Raw genomic sequence first — 23,896 nt, forward strand, 5'->3', positions numbered from 1 at the left:
CTGATTCATTTTTCAGTACAAATAAATGTGTTAATACACATCCTCATGACAAGCTACCTCACGTTTTATAATGAGCCAGGTATGAATTGATTCTATTTCCTCACATGCTGTTTTAAAAAGATGCAATTTTAATGTTCTGATCTTAACACAATTTACATTTTAGGATCAACACTGAATGTTCCATAGAAACCAGGACTGAAATTTTAGGCAACCAAAGCCTGTTTGTGAATACAGATCTTCCTTGAGATGGGGTTACATCTCGGTCAACCCATTTTAGGTTGAAACTACGGTAAGTAAAAAATGCATTTAATATACCTAGCCTACCAAACATCATAGTTTAGCCTACCCTACCTTAAAAGTGCTTAGAATACTTACGTTGGCCTACAACTGGACAAAATCATCTAACACAAAGTTTATTTTATAATAAAGTCTTGTATATCTCATGTCCTATACTGAATATTGTACTGAAAGTGAAAAACAGAATGGTTGTATGGGTACAGAATGGTTATAAGTGTTTTGGTTGTTTAAGCCTGTGATCAGCTGGCTGGCTGAGCTGGGTGGCTCACTGCTGCCACCCAGCGTCTTGGGAGAGTATTGTACCACCTATCACTAGCGCAGGAAAAGACCAAAATCCAAAATTTGAAGAATGGTTTCTACTGAATATGTATCACTTTTATGCCATCATAAAGCTGAAAAATCACAAGTAGAACCATTGTAATTTGGGGACTGTATGTATAGTGTTCTAAAATTAAAATAGGATTTAAAGTACAGATATGAACAATAAGTCCCCCCGTTGCCCATTCTTTACAGTTCGATGCTGGGAAGTACTTGGGCACCATTCTTAATCTATTCAAATAAAGTCAATTCAAAGAAAAGTATTCTAAGTCCTGTAAAATCTCTTCACAGTTGTATTGCTAAAAGAATCCGAATGTCAAAATTTCATTAATAATGCCGTTTTCTTTACTGGAAGAACAGTCATAGTTATTAGCTGGGAACAACTGGAATCATCTATGTATTCATTAACCTATAAGGCAATTTTCCCCTACAATCTAATTCATGTCTTCTGCTATTCCATGTATTCTATGAAGTACAGTGGTTTCTGAAAAAAAAAAAACAAAAACTGCTGTAAATGCAGTGATAGATCTTCTAACAGTGTAACTTTTCTGTAGTCTTGTACAATTTTCCTTGCTTTTGCAACGAATAATACTAGTTTAAGTTATATCAAGTTTCACAAGCATCTTTAGTGAAAACATTAAGCTTATTTACATTTTTGGTGATACCTTTAAATCTTTCTTCATTGAAAAATTAATATCATAAATTACATTGTGAGAGGGTTTTTTGCATCTTTGTTGCACAATAATCTCACAGGTAACGTCACTAAAAATTATCACCAGTTCCACAACTCCAGGCTACAACATATAAGAAATTCACACTATCGCAATACCTCTACTGCCATATTTCACCACAAAGAACAAAAGACAAAAAGTCCCTTGGTACCTTCATTAGAGAAAGCTTTGCTAACATCAATATTTGAATTTTCCCTTAGTTTCATAGCCTAGGCCCTGGGGCAATGAACCACTAAGATTTAGATCCACTTTGGTTTTGTAAAGCAAGAGAGTAATTGTGAAAAGGGAGGACTTCATGACAGATTTTTCCCAGTAAAGGCGAAATATGGAAGTTGATGATCTGGAAATTGATTTCCATAAAACTATCTGTGTCCTGGCATCCTTAGAAAATCTTTGTGTATCTCTGAGAGTACTTTTTACTTGTAGGTTTATTTTGGTAAAAAGACTTCTGATCCAGACTGCTGCAATAGCTTTGTAACTGGTCCTCCTGATTCTACTCTTACTTCCCTACAATGAATTTTCCACTCACCTTTTAAAAATGTAAATCAGACCATATCACTCTTCTGCTCACAACTTTCCTAGGCTACCAATCACACTCAGAATAAAACCCAAACATTTCACCATGGCCTACTTGGCCATTATTGCAATAACTGTTTTTGTCTTTCTAGAATCTCATCCCCCAGGTAATTATTGACTAACTCCCTTGCTTCATCTAGGTCTCTACTCAAACTTTACTTCCTTAATCACCCTATATGAAATAGCATCACCACTATTCCCTACCCCACATTTCTCACTGACCCCTTTCTTGGTTTTCTGCATTTTCAAAGCTATCTGAAATTATATACGTCACCTCACCTCCCCCAGATAGAATGTAAGCTTTATAAAATGACACCACCATCTCAAAGAGATATCTGCACCCCCATGTGTACTGCAAGACATGGAAACAAACTGTCCATCCATAGAAGAATGGATAAATATAAGTGGAATATTATTCAGCCATAAAAAGAAGGAAATCTTGCTATTTGTGACAACATAGATGAACCTTGAGGGCATTATGCTAAGTGAAATAAGTCAGAGACAAACACTGTATGATCTTACTTACATGTGGAATCTAAAAAAGCTGAACTCATAGAAACAGAATAAATTGGTGATTGTCAGGGGCTAGGGCATGGGTGAAATGGGCAGATATTTGTCAAAGAGCATAAACTTCCAGTTACAAGATGAGTAAGTTCTGAAGATGTACTGTACAGCATGCTGACTACAGTTAACAATACTGTATTGTATACTTGAAAGTTGCTTAGTCAATCTTAAATGTTTTCACCACACACACACACACATACATACACACACATATATATAATGGTAATTATGTGAGATGACAGATGTGTAATTAACTTTAGTTTGGTAATCACTTCATAATATATAAGTACATCAAATTGTTACATTGTAGACCTTACACTTATAGAATGTTATATGTCAATTATATCTCAATAAAGTGGGATAAAAAAAGAATGTAAGTTTCATGAGATCAGAGACTCTGTCTTGTTACTGTTCTCTTAATGTCTAGAACGCTGCTAAATCGATGAAATAAGTATTCGTCCATACAGATGCAAGGCCTTATATACAAAGGTCTTCATTCTTACCTTGTTTGTGATAGCAAAAAAGAGGGACAACATAAAAATCATAGTACATACTTTCAATGAAATATGATGCAGCTGTGAAAAGAAGTGACACTATCTCATTGTGCTGAAACAAAAAGGTCCAAAGACATACCTATTCTATCCAATCTATGATGCCATCAGATGTAAGATGTACCTTTAAATTACTACTACAAAAAAAGGGAATGCCCAAGATGGGAGTCTAATAGGAGATGCCTAAATAAAGCTGGATATATGAGTAATGAGAAATGAATCCACAACACAGAAAGATACAGCAAGAAAACTTGCAGATCTTAATCCTGAAAAGGAATAGAAAGGAGAAAAAAAATCCTGAAAATTTAAATCACAAGCCAGTTCACATGGATTTGTAGCCTGACTGATACCATTAGCATGGTCCAAAAACTCTCAGAGAATTTAAAGTAGTATTAGGTATGAATAAGCTCATGTGACTGACAGAAGCAAACATCCTCTCTAGAAGAAATGGATGTCAATCCAGGACTATGATGATTTTAAGATGATACTGACTATAAGACATATCTCAATTTTAGTAATGTTAAAATGTAAAAAGATGAGTATCCTAGGATAATGAAATACAATATCATTAAATGATAAATAGAAGGTGCAGAATGCTCCCAACTGTGGGGAGAAAAGGGATTGTGTGTGTACTCTTTAACGCTTAGACAATTTATGAAAAGATATGCAGTAGTTCTTCCAGTCTTGAGTAAGAGGAAATTTTCCATTTTTATGCTATTTTAATTTTGTAACATGTGCATTTATTACTTTTCCCTTAAAAAAAAAATCTGTGACAAATCAGAAAGAATAAAATATATCTTTCAATGCTTTCCTAACTATACTATAAATTCCCTTACAGACTCAATGCCCAAACCACAATCTTTAAGAATGGAATAAATAAAAAGTGAGTGATTTATTCCTTATGTTTGGTTTCAAATTTCATATGCTTCCTATCACCATTCTCTAAGGGATTCAACACTCTGAACAAAATAATCCAGAAGTATTTATTTAGCATCCATGCATATACAGTTAAGCACAGAAGTCACTTAGAACAATGAGTTTTCACACTGAAAACAATGTCTCTAAGATTTCACAATCTAAAACCAAAAATGAGAATCCACACAAACCAATAAACTATTACAGACCCACATACAAATAATTGTAGTCCTCCAGAATACTTCCATGAGAATGTTTCCAGAACCTTCATAAATTTTGTTCAGTTATACCCACAGTCCTTAAAATAGTTTCAGGTTGGTAATGGGTCCAAATGACTGAGAGAAGCAAACACAAAAGGCACTCAAAAGCATCTCTTGAAGAAATGTTTAACTGTATAAATACTGAATACACATTTAAATAAGCATTTCCTTTAAATGGTCAAGGGCCCAGGTGTTTTTAAATGTTGGCAGGGTAAATGGGTTTCACATATTCACTAGACAAATATTGACTGAATTTCTATCATGGGCCAGGCATTGCGCTAAATGCTATGAATATAAAAATTAATACGACATGCTCCTGAACTTAACTCACAATTATTAATTATTACAATAAAATGATATAAAGGTTATAACTGAGGTATGTACAAATGAATGTGCTATGAGAACACAGCATAACTGATTGTGGAAGAAAGAACAGTAGAAAATTTTACAGAGAAGTGACCTTATGAAATATGCCTTAAAACCAGCATTCCAAACCCAAATCCCTATTGGGATCAGGCAGGTAAATAAAGTAGGGAGTTTGGTCATAGTCAAGACCATGGCAAACTGAAGAGTTTATGCATTTCTAAAAGGGGTGGCTGCTACTCAGTCTAGCCAACTGCTGCCTTACAGGACTATAGGCCCAATGTTATCAGGTTTCCAATTTTTCAGAATAGATGGGAATCACATTTTTGTATGAAAATATTTGGCAACTAATTAAAAAAACTTTTCTGGTCAAACAAAATATGGTTAGGGACTAAATCTGGCTTGCCGGTCAAGAAATTATAATTTCTGCTTTAAAGTAGAAATCTACTAAGTGAAGAAGAGAATAAGGCATTCTAGACATCCTTTATTAAATTCAAATTTCTACAAAGTACAAAAGAAAATCAAGTATGCATTACTATGCAATCCATCTAAAGACATTTTACCTTGGGGGGTCCGCTTTTAAGGTTTTGTAACTAAATTTTTATGTTTATCTGGAATAAAGAAAAGGGGTTCCTAATCTAACATTTTCTAGAGCACAACTAATAAAAAGCCTCAAACCTAGGTATAAGGAAAAATTAAAGACTGTGAAACTAGAAGAATCTTTTTATGTCAAATTTGAAGTATGTCCTGTTTTGTAAAGGATTGCCCATGATTTAAATAGCAGTAATAAGTCTCAGAGACAAAGAGAAAATCCTGAAAGCAGCTCGGGAGAAGAGATCTGTAACCTACAATGGTGGAAACATTAGACTGGCAACAGACCTATCCACAGAGACCTGGCAGGCCAGAAAAGACTGGCATGATATATTCAGAGCACTAAATGAGAAACATATGCAGCCAAGAATACTATATCCAGGTAGGCTGTCATTGAAAATAGAAGGAGAGATAAAAAGCTTCCAGGACAAACAAAAACTAAAGGAATTTGCAAACACAAAACCAGCCCTACAAGAAATACTGAAAGGGGTCCTCTAAGCAAAGAGAGAGCCTAAAAGCAACATAGACCAGAAAGGAACACAGACAATATACAGTAACAGTCACCTTACAGGCAATACAGTGGCACTAAATTCCTATCTTTCAATAGTTACCCTGAATGTAAACGGGCTAAATGCCCCAATCAAAAGACACAGAGTATCAGATTGGATAAAAGAATAAGACCCATCGATATGCTGTCTGCAAGACACTCATTTTAGACCCAAAGACACCCCCAGATCGAAAGTGAGGGGGTGGAAAACCATTTACCATGCTAATGGACACCAAAAGAAAGCTGGGGTGGCAATCCTTATATCAGACAAATTAGATTTTAAACCAAAGACTGTAATAAGAGATGAGGAAGGACACTATATCCTACTTAAAGTCTCTATCCAACAAGAAGATCTAACAATTGTAAATATCTATGCCCTAACATGGGAGCAGCCAATTATATAAGGCAATTAATAACAAAAGCAAAGAAACACATTGACAACAATAATAGTGGGGGACTTTAACACCCCCCTCACTGAAATGGACAGATCATCTAAGCAAAAGATCAACAAGGAAATAAAGACTTTAAATGACACACTGGATCAAATGGGACTTCACAGATATATTCAGAACATTCCATCCCAAAGCAACAGAATACACATTCTTCTCTAGTGCCCATGGAACATTCTCCAGAATAGATCACATCCTAGGTCACAAATCAGGTCTCAACTGGTACCAAAAGATTGGGATTATTCCCTGTGTATTTTCAGACCACAATGCTTTGAAACTAGAACTCAATCACAAGAGGAAAGTTGGAAAGAACTCAAATACATGGAGGTTAAAGAGCATTCTACTAAAGAATGAATGGGTCAACCAGGAAATTAAAGAAGAATTTAAAAAATTCATGGAAACAAATGGAAATGAAAACACAACTGTTCAAAATCTTTGGGATGCAGCAAAGGCAGTCCTAAGAGGAAAGTATATAGCAATACAAGCCTTTCTCAAGAAACAAGAAAGGTCTCAAATACACAACATAACCCTACACCTAAAGGAGCTGGAGAGAGAACAGCAAATAAAGCCTAAACCCAGCAGGAGAAGAGAAATAATAAAGATCAGAGCAGAAATCAATGAAATAGAAACAAACAAACAAAAAAAACCAGTAGAACAGACCAACGAAACAAGGAGCTGGTTCTTTAAAAGAATTAATAAGATTGATAAACCCCTGGCCAGACTTATCAAAAAGAAAAGAGAAATGACCCAAATCAACAAAATCATGAATGAAAGAGGAGAGATCACAACCAACACCAAAGAAATACAAACAATTATAAGAATATATTATGAGCAACTATATGCCAGCAAATAACCTGGAAGAAAGGGATGCATTCCTAGAGATGTATCAACTACCAAAACTGAACCAGGAAGAAATAGAAAACCTGAACAGACCTATAACCACTAAGGAAATTGAAGCAGTCATCAAAAATCTCCCAACAAACAAAAGCCCAGGGCCAGATGGCTTCCCAGGGAAATTCTACCACACATTTAAAGAAGAATTAATTCCTATCCTTCTGAAACTGTTCCAAAAAGTAGAAATGGAAGGAAAACTTCCAAACTCGTTTTATGAGGCCACCATTACCTTGATCCCAAACCAGACAAAGACCCCATCAAAAAGGAGAATTACAGACCAATATCCTTGATGAACATGGATGCAAAAATTCTCACCAAAATACTAGCCAATAGGATCCAACAGTACATTAAAAGGATTATTCACCACGACCAAGTGGGATTTATCCCTGGGGTGCAAGGTTGGTTCAACATCCGCAAATCAATCAATGTGATACAGTACATTAATAAAAGAAAGAACAAGAACCATATGATCCTCTCAATAGATGCAGAAAAAGCATTTGACAAAGTACAGCATCCTTTCTTGATCAAAACTCTTCAGAGTATAGGCATAGAGGGTACATACCTCAATATCATAAAAGCCATCTATGAAGAAGTCACAGTGAATATCATTCTCAATGGGGCAAAACTGAGAGCTTTCCCCCTAAGGTCAGGAACAGAGCAGGGATGTCCACTATCACCACTGCTATTCAACATACTATTAGAAGTCCTAGCCACAGCAATCAGACAACAAAAAGAAATAAAAGGCATCCAAATTGGCAAAGAAGAACTCAAACTCTCGCTGTTTGCAGATGATATGATACTTTATGTGGAAAACCCAAAAGACTCCACCCCAAAACTGCTACAACTCATACAGGATTTCAGTAAAGTGGCAGGATATAAAATCAATGCACAGAAATCAGTGGAATTCCTATATACCAACAATAAGACAGAAGAAAGAGAAATTAAGGAGTCGATCCCATTTACAATTGCACCCAAAACCATAAGATACCTAGGAATAAATCTAACCAAAGAGGCAAAGGATCTGTACTCAGAAAACTATAAAATACTCATGAAAGAAATTGAGGAAGACACAAAGAAATGGAAAAACGTTCCATGCTCATGGATTGGAAGAACAAATATTGTGAAGATGTCAATGCTACCCAGAGTAATCTACACATTCAATGCAATCCCCATCAAAATACCATCCACTTTTTTCAAAGAAATGGAACAAATAATCCTAAAATTTGTATGGAACCAGAAAAGACCTCGAATACCCAGAGGAATGTTGAAAAAGAAAAGCAAAGCCGGTGGCATCACAATTCCGGACTTCAAGCTCTATTACAAAGCTGTCATCATCAAGATAGTATGGTACTGGCACAAAAACAGACACATAGATCAATGGAACAGAATAGAGAGCCCAGAAATGGACCCTCAACTCTATGGTCAACTAATCTTCGACAAAGCAGGAAAGAATGTCCAATGGAAAAAAGACAGTCTCTTCAACAAATGGTGTTGGGAAAATTGGACAGCCACATGCAGAAGAATGAAACTGGACCATTTCCTTACACCACACACACAAAACAGACTCCAAATGGTTGAAAGACCTAAATGTGAGACAGGAGTCCATCAAAATCCTAAAGGAGAACACAGGCAGCAACCTCTTCGACCTCAGCCGCAGCAACTTCTTCCTAGAAACATCACCAAAGGCAAGGGAAGCAAGGGCAAAAAGGAACTATTGGGACCTCATCAAGATAAAAAGCTTTTGCACTGCAAAAGAAACAGTCAACAAAACCGAAAGACAACCGACAGAATGGGAGAAGATATTTGCAAATGACATATCAGATAAAGGGCTAGTATCCAAAATCTATAAAGAACTTCTTAAACTCAACACCCAAAGAACAAATGATCCAATCAAGAAATGGGCAGAAGACATGAACAGACATTTTTCCAAAGAAGACATCCAAATGGCCAACAGACCCATGAAAAAGTGCTCAACATCACTCGGCATCAGGGAAATCCAAATCCAAATCTCAGTGAGATACCACCTCACACCAGTCAGAATGGCTAAAATTAACAAGTTAGGAAATGACAGATGTTGGCGGGGATGAGGAGAAAGGGGAACCCTCCTACACTGTTGGTGGGAATGCAAGCTGGTGCAGCCACTGTGGAAAACAGTGTGGAGGTTATTCAAAAAGTTGAAAATAGAGCTACCATACGATGGAGCAATTGCACTACTGGGTATTTACCCCAAAGATACAAATGTAGGGATCCGAAGGGATATGTGCACCCCAATGTTTATAGCAGCAATGTCCACAAGAGCCAAACTGTAGAAAAAGCCAAGATGTCCATCAACAGATGAATGGATAAAGAAGACGCGGTATATATATATACAATGGAATATTATGCAGCCATCAAAAAGAATAAAATCTTTCCATTTGCAACGACATGGATGGAACTGGAGGGTATCATGCTGAGCGAAATAAGTCAATCAGAGAAAGACATGTATCATATGACCTCACTCACATGAGGAATCTTAATCTCAGGAAACAAACTGAGAGTTGCTGGAGTGGTGGGGGGTGGGAGGGATGGGGTGGCTGGGTGATAGACATTGGGGAGGGCATGTGCTATGGTGAGCGCTGTGAAGTGTGCAAGACTGCTGAATCACAGATCTGTACCTCTGAAGCAAATAATACATTATATGTTAAAAAAAAAAAAAAGAAGAAGAAGAAGATAGCAGGAGGGGAAGAATGAAGGGGGGGAAATCGGAATGGGAGACGAACCATGACAAACTATGGACTCTGAAAAACAAACTGAGGGTTCTAGAGGGGAGGGGGGTGGGAGGATGGGTTAGCCTGGTGATGGGTATTAAAGAGGAACGTTCTGCATGGAGCACTGGGTGTTATATGCAAACAATGAATCATGGAACACTACATCAAAAACTAATGATGTAATGTATGGTGATTAACATAATTAAAAAAATAATAAAATAAATAGCAGTAATAATCTAAAAAGTAAGCTTAGTAAATCCTATTATAAACTATAATAAAACTAACTAGAAAAATGTTTAAAAATTCTGTTCATACAATGTCAGTGCTTATAAAACTATTTTGAGAGAATAATTTCTACCTACCTTTTTTGCTTTGGGACCCTGAAAGTTGGAAAAACAAAAGGATTGATAAATTTTTAAAAAGCTCAGGTATTTTTAACAAAAGTACCAAGATTATATAAAATGTGAAAATTAGGAGAAGCGGGGTAAAAAGCATAAGGAAACTCTGCATCATCTTTGCAACTTTTGTGTAAAACTAAAATTATCTCAAGATAAAGTCTTTTAAAAAAGAATTTAGACAAAACTACAAGCAGGTCTAGGAAAAACAAAAATAGTTCACCCACTGAAGCACCTTTTTTAAATTATACACTCTTTAAATCTTACACTCTTTCTTGTGACAGTCAATGACCTATGTGTAATGAAATGACCTACCACTACACAGAAGTAGCAGTCAGGGAGATAAAGGGTTCCAAGGAACAATAAGTGATTGACTAAAATACAGGTACTGATGTCAAGTTTGAAAGTATGGAAATGATCTCATAAATAAATAATCTTTCTGAAAAATTAGATTGCTGATTTTCTAGAAAAAGAATCAGTTATTTAAAGCAGGCAAAGCTATGATAAAACGATTCTCTTCAGCAATGTGTCTTAAAGCAGATCTATCCTTCTTTGGAAATTAATTTGGAAAGCACAGTATTGCAATAAATATTTACCATTAGCATTATCATTACATGTGTTTTTCAATTAACACTACTTGTAATTTCCTGATTAGGCTCATGTGTCCATTAGATTTCTGATAAGGAATCTGTAGGAGATCATGTGACTATAAGATTATACACATTCCACATTTGACAACTTATCCAGGAAAAATTACTGGTTCAAGCTATAAGATTATCAACTGTATTAAATATAAATGTTGAAACTGACATGAAGCAGATTTTATCTTCTTGAAAGTACATATATTTCATTAATTCATTCAGCAGATATTTATTAATGATTTGCACACAGGGTGCTCTGGGACACTGGAGATGATATAAAGAGGAATAGTAGAGACTGCTCACATATAACTTTTTCAGTTGAGTTCTATTTTTATCATCGTATTTACTATCAATTAATAGTTAATACACTCCCATCTTGAAATAAGTACTATACAGCAGAATATGCACACAGTATTGCTCCTGTTCTCAAGTAGTGATATTTTAAGATGGGCAAATTATCATCTCTCACTAGTGCTTTTAATGTGAAGTGGGTTCGGGATTAGTACTTATCCTAACCCCTCCTGCAAATCATAAAAACAGCATCATGTAGTATAGTACAGTTGACCCTTGAACAACGCAGGGGTTGGGGTGCCAACCCCCATGCAGGCAAAAATCCACATATAACTTTTGACTTCCCCCAAAACTTAACTATTAATAGCCTATTGTTGACTAGAAGACTTACTGATAACATAAACAGTTAACGCATATTTTGTATGTTATATGTATTATATACTGTATTCTTGCAATAAAATAAGCTTGAGAAAAGAAATATTAGGAAAATAGGTAAAAATACATTGACAGTATCGTACTGTATTTATCAAAACAATCTGCCTATAAGTGGATTCCCGCAGTTCAAAGTGGACCAGTGTTATTCAAGAGTCAACTGTAGTTCTTCAAAGTTCAGAGGGCTTGTTAAAAAAATGCATATTCCTGTGGTAGAAGTGTACACACTTCCCCCTCCCCACTGTGATTCAGTAGATATTATAGATTGAACTGCTTTCTCGTCCTATTCCCCAGTACCTTCAAATTTTACCTTATTTGGAACTAGGGTTGTTGTTGATGTAATTAAATTAAGATGAGATCATAATGGAATAGAATAACCTTTAATCCAATACAACTGGTGTCCTAATAAAAAGGAGAAATTTGGACAAAGACACGCACACAGAACACCACATAAAGAATGGGGGTTATGTTGCCACAAGCCAAGGAACTACTAAAAGCTAGGAAAAAGGTCTGAACAGATCTCTCCCTAGCACCCACAGAAGGAGCAGAGCCCTGGAAACACCTTGATCTTGGATTTATCAGCCACTAGAATTGTGCAACAGTAAGTTTCTACTGTTTAAGCCACTTAGTTTGTTTTACTTTGTTACTTGGCAGCCCTAGGAAACTAGTACAGTAGGTTTGTTTGGAGTCCAGTCTGTTCCTAGAATCTGCATCTTAACAAGTATTCCAGATGTGGTAGAAGCAAATGTTCCAGGGACATTTTGAGAAACATTGCTAGACGGATAAGATGAAATTTATGTTCCATTGGAAAATAAATAGGGGCTTATTGTTCCCTCAATTTACCAGCAGTTTTAAGTCAGCTTAAAGTCCATTTACTTCCTGTTCTTCCTGACATGAACATTGTCCATCAATTCTGGTAAATTCATACTCATACTTTAAAACACAGTTTGAAAAGCACTGCTCTTCCCTTTCTGTGCCCTTTCCCACCCCAATTTCATCATTCCCAACTTAATCCATTGTAGACATTTCAACTGTTACAGTTAAAAAACTGTATTCTTACTAGTTTAGCCTGTCTCCCACAGCAGGGAGGGGTTGTAATATTCACTTTTAGATCCTTGACTTCTAGCCTAGTGTCAAACACAAAGAAAGTAGTCCGTATTTCCCCTTAATTAATGAATTAAATAATTACATTTTCTACTTCCTTTGGTTTTAACCACAGAAAATGGAAGTCACATTTAAGAAAATGGGAACAGAGATCATCTCATAAGGGGCAGGTTGGTCTGTGCTCTGGAAAAAGACAAAACAGCTGAGGAGTGCATTAAAACAAAACAAGCAGCTTTATTATATTTAACAAATTCAAGGCAAGCTGAGTAATTTGAATCACAAAACAATTCATATTTCCACAAAATACCACATAAAATGACTATCCAAAGCAGAATAAACTGCAACAGCTTTTAATTAACTACGGAGGAGGCACAAAAACACATTTCGCCAAGCTGCCAATGAAAAAAGCAATTTAATGGAAACTTCTATCATTCTTGGAAATTACCAGGTTGAGGCCAATTCTTAAACCTAGCAACAGTGCGAGATTAGGACACCATTTGACCGCACTGGCCAACCCCCGTTTGCAGAAACCGGTTTGAGACTCCCATCCGTCCCTGAGATCCCAGACGGGAAGGCAACGGATCAGAAGGCCAATTTCCCACAGGGGTAAGGGTTCTTTCTTAAACCCACCCGCTCCCCTCTAAAATATGTCAGGCTCTTATTACATCATTTAACACGGGTGAATCACTGCTCCCCCCTTCACCTGGGTCCCCCACTTTCCCAGCTCACCATTCTGCAGCCAGCACAGCCTCCCTCCGTAGTCGGCCAAATCGGAGCTCAGAGTGTGCGGACGAACGCTCCCGGGTTGTCAGGACGACAAGCCCCGCCCACCTGCCCCAAGGGAAAGAGCGCAAATCCTCGCGTACTGGTCCGCGCAATCGCGCCGGGGTCCTTCCGTGGGGCGCCCCGCCCCCTTCTCTGACTGGCTGCCTCACACCAACACCCGCCCTGCTTCGCCGTTGACAGAGCCCGGAGTCGAAGCGGTCGGAGGCCTTTACGGCTGTGGAATGCCGGAAAGTGCGTGAGTGCAGCCGCCGGGACGTTTTATTGTTTTCCAGATCCCGGGGTCTGGAGGCGGTGAAGTATGGTCTGGGCAGGGACTACCGGGTGTGGCATAGGGTTTCTGAACGTCTTCTGACGTTGACAGTCTCTCTTCCTCCCTAGGAGTGTGTTGGGGCCGGTCTTTCTGTGAGGCGTTTCCAGAAGGAAGGGAGACGCCGGCTACGCGATTGAGTGAAGTGACTGACACCCGGGTGGGCTGCCTGGGCCACCACAGCTTAGGCCCGAGTGGGGACGGGGCTCAATTGGCAATTTAGAGAAAGGGGTAAATAAATTGGTTCCAAGAGGGTTGGTTATTTTGAAATTAATGACCTTTGGATTCTCCTCTTTGCACATGGTTCAGCTTACTTTCTGTGCAAGTTATGTTTTGCAAGCCGGTTTTCCCAAGAGCAGCTCTAAACAAGAACTGGAAATTACTTGAAGCAATTCCTGGGTAAAGGATTTCCTACAGTTGAAGGTCGCTGAGGCCCAGCAAGACTCATTAAGCCCAAGGTCACAGGCTAATGGTGCTAGCCAGTTGCACAACCTTTAGAATTTCAGTCTCCTCCCCACATAAAGAAACACTGGCAACTTAGACCAACAGGAAAACTAGAAGAAATTAAGTGATTAAGAAATTAAGCTCCTTCCAAATGCTCAATTCTGTGATTTTTAGGGCCGTTTTAGCATGACAAAACATTGAATACTTTAAAATCGTTGGCATTTCTTATCTCTGAATTCTAATTGTATAATGCTCTCTCCCAACTTTACTGACTAAATATATTAGTAAATAAGGATTACTGAGCTAGTCTTGTGGGCTGAGGTGTTATTAACTCCCATTGTAATAGAAATCCAGATTGTAAATTATGACACTCCATCCCCAAATCCCTGGTAGCAAGATAAAAAACATCTTAATGTCGACTTCATATAGAGTTCTGAAGCCATCTGGTATGGAAGTTTTTGTTTTAGTGTTTCAGTCAAGCTAATGATGTTTATGATATAAAACCTCAGTCAACTCAATTAGGATTGATGGGCATACAGTGGTGTTAATGGTAATCCCAAATTACCTTAAAATGGTAGGCTTCTAGGGGAGAGGACTTGCTCAAGCTCTCACTCTACGCCGCCTCCCTCCTAGGGAGGAGGAAGTGCTAGGGATGTGTGAGAACATACTAGACTGTGTTCTAGGGACACTGTGCTGTAAAAATTATACCAGTGAGTTTGGCTCTCTAGTACTTCCCTTGCAAGCCGCCTAAGTGTAAGGACAATTTCCTGTTCTCTCTTTGCCTTCAGACTGGCACAGTATCCACCCATTCTGAACATACACATACCAGCTCCTTTCAACTCCCTTCTATAATCTGGCTCCTAGGTATGCCTCGACCAAGCCAAATGCCAGCCTTAGGGGGCAAAAATTTTCTGCCACGTACCTCTCTGATGACATATCCTTTGGAGCTGGTGTTAGAGTTTTTTATGTGAAGCTTTTTAGGGTTAACTAGTTTGGGGAAATGTGTTTCAGCTGTTTGAAGTCAAAATCTATTAGAAACCAATAAACAGTAACATTGCACTGCCTTTCTTTGCCCATTTTCCTTCAACTTTTATTGCCATCTGAACTTCATGAGGAAGACTGATTAACAACAGCTTTGGCCACCAGTAAAATGACAATTCTTAGTTAACCCAGGACTGGAGTTGGTTAAGTCTGAACTCTCTCAGCCCGCAGTCATTGGAAAAAAGCTATCAGTGGGGATTGTACCTCCTTCCCCTTGCCCACCACACACATTCTCAGAATGATAGGGGGCTTCTCTTAGTCCCTAATAGCTTGGCTCTTTACAAAGAGCAGTAACCTGCATGACTTCATGTAGGGTTAAGGAGCAGCCCCAGGTCCCTGCTGCACTTTAACTTCACCAGGTGAACCCAAGGAGACCTCTTTCTCCCAATGGCTAATAAAGCCTGAAGGTCAACATAAAATAATAATAAACTGCCTTAACTTCTATAAATTAACATATCAAAGAACAGGACAATTTTACCCTAGTAAACCAGCTACATTTTTTGCTGGACAAATCCTTTTATTATGTATGATTTGTAAAAAAGACAATAGCTTAAAAGGACAATTTAAGCTTTTACAAATTATAAATTCTGAGTTAAATAAAGCTGTGTTCTTTGCCAGAAAATTAAACAGGCTATAATTTGCAACTTGAAAGTATGTCTGTGTAGATTTAGAATCATTTTTAAAGCATGTGATTCTTAAGAGCCATTCTTCAATAAGATTAAACCACGCTAGAAACTGGCTCTCAGCAAACAACAAAAAAAGTTTTAAAATGGAAATTAGGTGTTAATATGGTAGATTAAATGTACCCTTCTAATTTCATTTCCTTTCAAAACTCCACTGATCGTCAGTGAAGGGATATAAAAATAAAAAATGAAAGCGAAAAGAGATGACAACAGTAAAAATTTGTAAGCTGCAAACCAGATGAATGAATGTGACTCAACACACCAGAAAAGCCCAATTTATACTGCATAATTCTCAAAAGGCACTGGAACAGGGCCAATGGAATTGGAAATGAAGAATGAAGTAAATCAAAGAGATTAAGTAAAAGCTATTTGGGAAAAACACCTCTAGAGGGACTGCACCTCTCACTCCACGGAAGCATGGAGATGTATTTCTGACTAAATATTATTATTTGCACTGAGGTGTCCTCACGTATACTAAGTACATGAGAACCACACTGGAAACAGAAATTAAATTTGGTGTACATAATGCTGAATGCAAGGCCCCCATCCTTCTTCCATTTCTTCAGGTTGAATAGGCAAATCCTCAGCAGATTGGAAGTTTCTTCTCTGGGGAATCTGATCAGCCAGTCCAGGAGGAATGACTTTGACTTCAGAGGTTCCCCAACAAAGGGTGCACTCAGATAATCCCTAAGTGAGGCTCAGTCTGTTAAGCTGCAATCTTCTAAAAAAGCTTTTTTTGTCCTTTCACTTGTAAAAATGGAAAAAAAAAAAAAAAAGCAGACTTGGGAAGAAAGCTCAGAAGCAATCTAGACAAAAGCAGAAAAAGCAATCCGGAGAAAAACAGAAAATTTCAAGAAAGTTCAAAAAGAAAGAATTGTTCTGCTACATTGTATGTTTGCTATGTGAATTAGCTTAAAAACTACTAGTAAAGTGGGGAATTATGTAAGAATTAAAATGGAAATAATGTTTGTTCATGTTTCCCCCTTAAGAAAGAGAAGCCAGAGAATCAGATTTATGAACTTCAGCAAGAAATGAAAAGGACTTCATTTAGCTGCCATCCTGGCAGCAGGAGTCTTCCAAGTGTATTTTTTTAAAAATTTAAAATAAGTGTTTACAACCAGGGCTCCCACCCCAGAGAGGCATACCCGGTTTTATGCAACTTGACTGGTGGCTGGTTGAACCACCTATCCTGACCACTAACTGGCAGCCTTGTGGTTTAGATCTCTATTTCCATGTGTACCTCACTATCTCCCAGCCTTCCTCTTAACATTTTGCCAGCATATTTACACCAATTTTTAAAAAGTTTTACTGAGGTATAATTGACATATAGTAAGTTATACTTAAAGTGCAAATCGATCTGATTAATTTGACATACGCATACAGCTATAAAACTATCACCACAATCACAATAATAAACATCTCCATTATCCCCAAGGATTTCCTCCTGCCTTTTGATCCCTTCCTGTTCTCCAGTCCCTTGCTCCCCTTCCCAGGCTACTCTGTTATTTCTGAGCACTTTAAACATCTGTTTGGATATGAACAAAATGTATTAATTTTTCTTGTTATATTTTTTAATATGGGCTACTAGAAAATGTTGCCTTGAGAGCAACGTAGACAGACAGTCTTCCTTTCGACAGTAAGGAAACTGAAGCTCATAAAGTTTAATCTGTGTAACATTATGCAGCTGGGATTCAAATCTAATTCATTCCACTCTGTATAAAAGAAGGTACATCTACACAACTATCTTTGACAAATCATTTTCTCTCTCATTACCCTTTCCCTTCATAGGACTTACACAATTCATAATTCTCTTATTATGTCTCCCACAGGAAATGTTAGTTCTGTGAGAGCAGGTATCTTATCTGACATTTCGTAGCTATGTCCCAGTGCTTGGAACATAAGTGCTTAATAAATATTTATTGAATGGAAAAAAAAAAAATTACCATTTTTTCCCAATGTGTAAAATCATTTATTCTTTTTTGGGACTACAATGCAGTTATTTACAAAAATTTTTATTTTTCTTTAGGTATGTTATGTATAAAAGTGGATACTTTCCATAATAAATGAAAATGGCCAATTCTTTAAGAGGAGAAGTACTGAATCTTTATAAAAATGTAAGTAATTATGTTGCCAGTTTTATACATATGTTATTGAGATACAGATTGTTTAGAAATATGTAACCTTTCTTTTTTAAGCTGCTGTATCTTGGGCGAGACTATCCAAAAGGAGCAGACTATTTTAAAAGGCGTCTGAAGAGTGTTTTCCTTAAAAACAAAGATGTGAAGGACCCAGAGAAGATCAAAGAGCTTATTGGACGGGGCGAATTTGTAATGAAAGAGCTAGAAGCCTTATACTTCCTTAGGAAATACAGAGCGATGAAACAACGCTATTACTCAGATATCAACAAAACTAACTGATCACTATTACTATAATTTGACTGGAATTCAATGCCAGCTGTTTATGTATACCAGATATGATAAAAGTAACTAACTTAAAATGGCAAGATTTACAAGTCATGTAAAAAATGCCTGAGCTGCCTTAATGAACTAAAGTAGGTTTCAACTTCTGTTCACAGAGCTTTATCAGCAATCCTTAATGTTTAATTTTTATACAAAACCAGCAATATAGCCAACTACCAATTAAAAATTAATGAGTACCCAATTTTGAATGAAAATATAATGTACTTAAAATAATTTTAATAAGTTTTTACCAATTATTCTTAGCCCATTTCTCCATTTTACTGACAAGAGAATGCCATTTAATGCATGTAACTAAGCAAAATAATTTATTGCACATTAATTTCCCTTAACTTTTGAAGGAGTACCATCTTATTTCCTTATTTTTGAACCTATCTGATACATTAACAGCACACATTCAAGGTTCACTACAAAACAAATAGCACATGGTAATGATTTAAGTGCAGTTACAGAAATAATATGTATGGAGTAAGATTATTTCTGATCTTGAAGTAGGCTGCCAGTGACTGGCATTATATACATACCTATTTAATATCTTCCATTATTAATTTTGCTGCTGACTCCCTTTAGGTCTTAAAACAAGTCACCTGTTGTGTATCAATTACCTTTACTGATAAAAAGTAATAAATAATGTTATTCTGTTCTTTCATCATAAAGGCAGATCTGTTTTGCATCTACTTCTTAATGAGTTAACATAGTAAATGGACCTAAATCTAACATGGTTTTAAGCAAACACTTAAACCTTTACATAATGTTCACAGCACCTTTCACAAATAAAGAATACATCTAACATATAAGCTGCAAAAGATTCACTAATAATAGTGTCTGTGGCTTATAAACTATTCCATATCAATTGTGGGGCAAATGTTTCAAATTTCAAGAAGTACACACTACCAGAGTCACCATAACTATTTTTATTACATTACAATAATTAGGAGCAGTACAGTTCATGACAAAAATATTACAAATTTCAGATCACTTCACAGCACATACTCCTATAAACATTTAAAAGTTAATTTTAATTAAAAGAGTGGTCATTTTTAAATTTAATGTTTGATATGACCAACATTCCTAGGTCAGCGCAACCAAATGATGGCAAACAACTGGATCACACTGCATATGTCCCACAAAAAAAAGCACAATGTACAAAATGTGCATGTTTCAGTTTACACTATACAAAAATAGTTAAAATACATTCCAGGTAAACATGTTACATTAAGAAATAGTACTAGTAAGAAATTGGCACTCAAAGGAAAAATGCAAAAGTATTTTCAACATGAAAACACAAGACAGTGGAATTGGAAACTTTTGGATAAAACATTACATAACCCATTTAGCTCTATGGGGAGGGCGACGCTCTGTAATGGACATTTCTGTAAGTTAGAACTTTGTTTTTTCCTAAATTCATCTAAATTGCCTATCATCATCCCAAACAGGCACTTAAAACTATTAAACTAAAACAGTTATTAATCTAGTTATGACTATTCTTCAAGAACTGATGTAAATATATCTTTAGGAAGAAATAATTTTCATTTTCTGAAGGAATTTACAGCTACCAGTTGTATGCTGTTCAATTTCTCAATGCAGATTTCATGCTACCCAACACTAATACAGAAGTTATTAAATATAAATTCAGTTTTAAAGTAACTGATGGTTTTTTAAAAACCATTAATACAGTTATCAAGAAATTACTTTTTGACAATGGAAATGACAGTTTTTATTGCCTACCAAAAAAACAATGTGTATTTATTGTTTTGAAAAAAAATGGTTAGAAGAAAAAAATCACTGGAACACAAATGAGATGAACTTGTGCAAACTGCAACCGAACATGCCTCACAAAAGCTTCTATATATATTAGGACAAAATTGTGCAATGGTGGCAAAGATTTTGATAACCTGTAAGTTAGGTTCTAAATTCCTATGCAGTGTGACTCAGTTAAAATAGAGCCTAGAATTCCTAATTGGTAATATTCACTCAAATTATACTACATACTTCTGCTATGTTCTTCCACAAACATGTTAATGTCTAAGACTAGGTAATTTAGCAATTTTTTCAACTCCAAGGATTTTTATCTTTAAGGCCGTAATAATTACATAATATTTCTTTCTAGGATTATCGCTCCCCTTTTAAAATCTCTACAAAAACAAACCTTTTGTCAAACCATTCAAAATTCACATAATAAAGGATGATTACCACTGCCTAAAAAAAGTTGCCCAGCTACATAAAAAAATTCAAGCGTCCTAAAAATCCCTCAGTTATGCACTGCAATTCCTGAAGTATGGCCATTTCTTTCTCTTGTGTAGAAAGAAGAGGAAGTACTATATAAAGTCTTAACACCCTATCTAGATAATGTTCCATAAACCTGTAGTTTAGCATAGCATTTCAGAAATTGGACTGAATTTTACACAGAAGTTTCCTTTTCTGTGAATTAGTTCAGGCATCTGTTTATTCATACCCAGATAAATAAAACTATTTTTGAATTCAATATTTAAGTCTATTTTAATTATGATACAAAGAGACCAACTAGAATATTACACACTTGGGAATTTTAATGTTATCATCTGACATACGATTTAATGTGTACTACAACTGTCCCAATAAAGTCACATAATTATCCCAAATAAAAAATACAGTCACGTTTACTCCCTTAAAATAATGAAGTAAAGTGATCTACATAAAGTAGCTTGATTAAACAGCTTTATTGGAATCAGAGCGAAACAATTATTTTAGAACTGGAAGAAACCTTAGAGACCATATCCCTTCTTTGCAAAACTAAAATATGCATTATCTTATTTCTGGGTCATGTGCCAAATGCCTCACTAAGATTACAGACCACTCTAAAATATCAGCACTACTTAAAGATAGGAATTATGTCCCTTGTTGGGGATACTGTAGGATCCCCACTGCCTTGTGCAGTACCTGGCATCCAATAGGCACTCAAATATTTGCTGGATAAATGAATTCTGCTAAAAAGTAAGCTTTATGAATTAAATTTTAAAGTATTTTTCATTGTAAGAAGATTTTACTTACTAAAATAATGGAATGTATCACTGTTACCAGGTCTAGTCCTAGTTTGATTATCTAAGGAATCTTTCCGTATTTATTAATATAAATTTATTAAATTCTTCTACTGGATAGGGTCTATTCTTAGCAGGTATGAAAAATCCTACTTTTCCTACTTAGCCACTAGTCGACCAGGTAGCAAAGAGATGATGTTCAAAGGATCAAAATTAAATTGCTCTAGCTACCACCTGAAAATTAGCTATTAGGTCAGATCCTACTACAGTATCTGTCAGATTAAGTTGAGCCTGAGCAATGTGACTTGATGGGAAGCCTTCATGGAGATACCCAAAGCAGCAATAAATCTTGAGGTTAGGGGAATTAGAAGAAAAGAAAGTCATGTGGCATGTAGAAGGGTAGGCAGGCAAGATGACACTACTATGGGAGAGGAGTACTACTACTGGAGAACAGATACTCAAAAATAAACTTCACCTCTTGCACAACTTTGTCTAAGACGGGCACTGAAGATAACACAGGTAAAAAGTTACAGACTGTGCTGAGATTGACAAACAGGTATATCCTTATGTAAACTGAATGTAAATCACATAGTTGTAATGCTAGCTAAGCCTCTGAGATGACTCCTTTTAACATGAAGAAATGGACAGTAAGTGATTTGCCCAAAACTGAAATTGTAAAAGACATGTAACTAGAATCTAAGTCACCTTCCTCCTGGTCCAGTGATATTTTCACCTCAACACACCATCTCACTTCAGATATTTAAAAATACATTTTCAATGCACTGAAAGAATCATTGTTATTAATTTATTATTTAAGCATTAGACATTCTTAAATATGGACCACACTTGCAAAGTGTGTATGAAATGTTACTTTAGCCAGTGTTGAGAACTAGCCAATACTAAAGATTTTGAAACTTTTTCACTTCATTGTTTTAAAAAAAAAAAAAAATTAAAGTCTTGCCACCCCCTACCCCAAAATCTTAATTGAAATAATGTTTTTAAAAAGTTCTATTGGTTTTTTTGTTTTGTTTTTTTTTAACAAAAGTGATGTTCCTGATCTGTCAGCAGGACCACCACATAGTGAGGATGCATCTTATCCAAACTCTCCTCGTCCCCACTTCTGACCACCCAATTCATGACAACAGGGAGACCACAGGGATGCCAGTCCATACTATGAAACTCTTAATGAAGCTCAAAGGTTTACACAAGGCCTGGCCTTGCAACCTTGGTCTTAAACATCTACTAAAGCTAACTGGCCCAAATAATCTTTAACGTCATTACCAGAATTAAAACTATTTTCTAAGACCAAAGATCAAGAAAAGATTTAAAGTTATGCTAAGAAAGAGCAATCTGACACAGGGAGACTGTATTTAATTCCTATGGGAATTTTTTATACATGTTAAAATTTTTTCAATTAATACAAAAATTTAGTAGCATGTAAATATAGCCCCAAAATGGTTGCTATAATCCTCATTACATTGCCTTTACAGGAAAAGCTATTCAGAGTATTATAGGAATTTATCTAATATGGAAAGTAAATGCCTTTTAATATTTCCCATTGCCTTGTATTTTTTTCCATTTTTTCCCTTTTTATAGAAAAAATATAATATTTTTGGGAGCGTGACTATGACAAATAGCAGTGAAAGATGGAGAAAACCTTGTGAACAGTGTAACTTTACATTCATTAAGGGTGACTGAAACTATAGGACATTATACCTACAAGATGAATCTACAAGAAGCCCATAAATTCATGTTCCCTCAATGTTTCAGTAAAACCAATCATGAAATCTCAACTGAAGTTATAATTAGTAATTAATCCATGTATGTGACTAGATAAAACACAGAATAGGGATGATTCGAAAGCTTCATTAATTTGTTTCACATCAAAGTTCACAATTGGTTAAGAAAAATAGGAAGTAATCAACTGCATGCACCAAAAACCCCGAGACCGAAATCTCAGGTATTCAGTTTCTTTTTCACAGGCATTGCTAGTTCAAAAACCAAAACTCAGGGAATACTGGCACTTAGAGGAAAAAAAGTTTCCACTGTCATTTTAAAATAAGCATTCAAGATAAAAGCTTAACAGTTCGGATGGAGCAGAAAATTAGGTAATGCTAAAACAAATGCTAATAATTTAGTGTAATATACAAAAATTACCACTTTTACTTAAGTATGCCTTAAGAAAAAAGTACAAATTGTATTTACATAATTATACACTTTGTCTTTGACTTCTTTTTCTTCTTTTTACCATCTTTGCTCATCTTTTCTTTATGTTTTCGAATTTCTCGAACTAATGTATAGAAGGCATCGTCAACACCCTGAAACACATAACAAATATTAAAATGTGAGTATATATAATGGATTGAGGTATACAGATAACAGAAAGGATATATAACTACTGGAAACACTAATACTGATAAAGAGTAAGGACACTTTACATTTTTCTTTAGGCAACTGAATATATGTATCAGACTT

The 23,896-nt window shown here is 36.1% G+C and overlaps 3 protein-coding genes across 11 annotated transcripts in view; 1 reads left to right on the forward strand and 2 right to left on the reverse strand.

Annotated features, from left to right (window-relative positions):
* The window catches only part of CASC1 (cancer susceptibility 1), a 62,207-nt gene extending 48,720 nt beyond the window's left edge, over positions 1–13,487 (reverse strand). For 2 of the 4 annotated variants that reach the window (XM_032432621.1, XM_032432619.1), the window contains exons 1-2: positions 13,396–13,487; positions 10,166–10,183 (exon numbers count right to left, since the gene is read on the reverse strand). In XM_032432621.1, coding sequence (XP_032288512.1) covers positions 10,166–10,183; positions 13,396–13,398 — 21 coding nt within the window. In that variant the 5' untranslated portion in view covers positions 13,399–13,487. The remainder of the gene's footprint in view (positions 1–10,165; positions 10,184–13,395) is intronic. The other 2 variants (XM_032432622.1, XM_032432620.1) reach the window with 2 other exon arrangements.
* An 89-nt stretch (positions 13,488–13,576) lies between these two features.
* On the forward strand, positions 13,577–20,612 carry ETFRF1 (electron transfer flavoprotein regulatory factor 1). Of its 5 annotated transcripts, none has more exons than XM_032432671.1 (4): positions 13,592–13,687; positions 13,831–13,990; positions 17,954–18,041; positions 18,123–20,612. In XM_032432671.1, exons 3-4 carry the CDS (start codon positions 17,991–17,993, stop codon positions 18,342–18,344), a joined length of 273 nt encoding a protein of 90 aa, XP_032288562.1. In that variant the 5' UTR covers positions 13,592–13,687; positions 13,831–13,990; positions 17,954–17,990; the 3' UTR covers positions 18,345–20,612. The 5 variants fall into 5 exon arrangements, with proteins under 5 accessions (XP_032288557.1, XP_032288558.1, XP_032288562.1 ...); XM_032432669.1 differs by having other exon boundaries at positions 13,667–13,748; XM_032432666.1 differs by lacking the exon at positions 13,831–13,990 and having other exon boundaries at positions 13,577–13,683.
* Positions 19,304–23,896, reverse strand: part of KRAS (KRAS proto-oncogene, GTPase) — a 38,649-nt gene continuing 34,056 nt past the window's right edge. For both annotated transcript variants that reach the window (XM_032432665.1, XM_032432664.1), the window contains exon 5: positions 19,304–23,739. In XM_032432665.1, the coding sequence (XP_032288556.1) occupies positions 23,623–23,739 (117 nt within the window). In that variant the 3' untranslated portion in view covers positions 19,304–23,622. The remainder of the gene's footprint in view (positions 23,740–23,896) is intronic.

This window comes from Phoca vitulina, unplaced genomic scaffold (assembly GCF_004348235.1).
Source record: "Phoca vitulina isolate PV1807 unplaced genomic scaffold, GSC_HSeal_1.0 scaffold49, whole genome shotgun sequence".
NCBI lineage: Eukaryota > Metazoa > Chordata > Mammalia > Carnivora > Phocidae > Phoca > Phoca vitulina.

Coding starts and splice junctions, on each gene's coding strand:
- ETFRF1 (XM_032432666.1), top strand. CDS start 17,991: ATGAAAATGGCCAATTCTTTAAGAGGAGAAGTACTGAATCTTTATAAA. Junction 18,042..18,122: donor TACTGAATCTTTATAAAAAT/GTAAGTAATTAT, acceptor TTCTTTTTTAAG/CTGCTGTATCTTGGGCGAGA.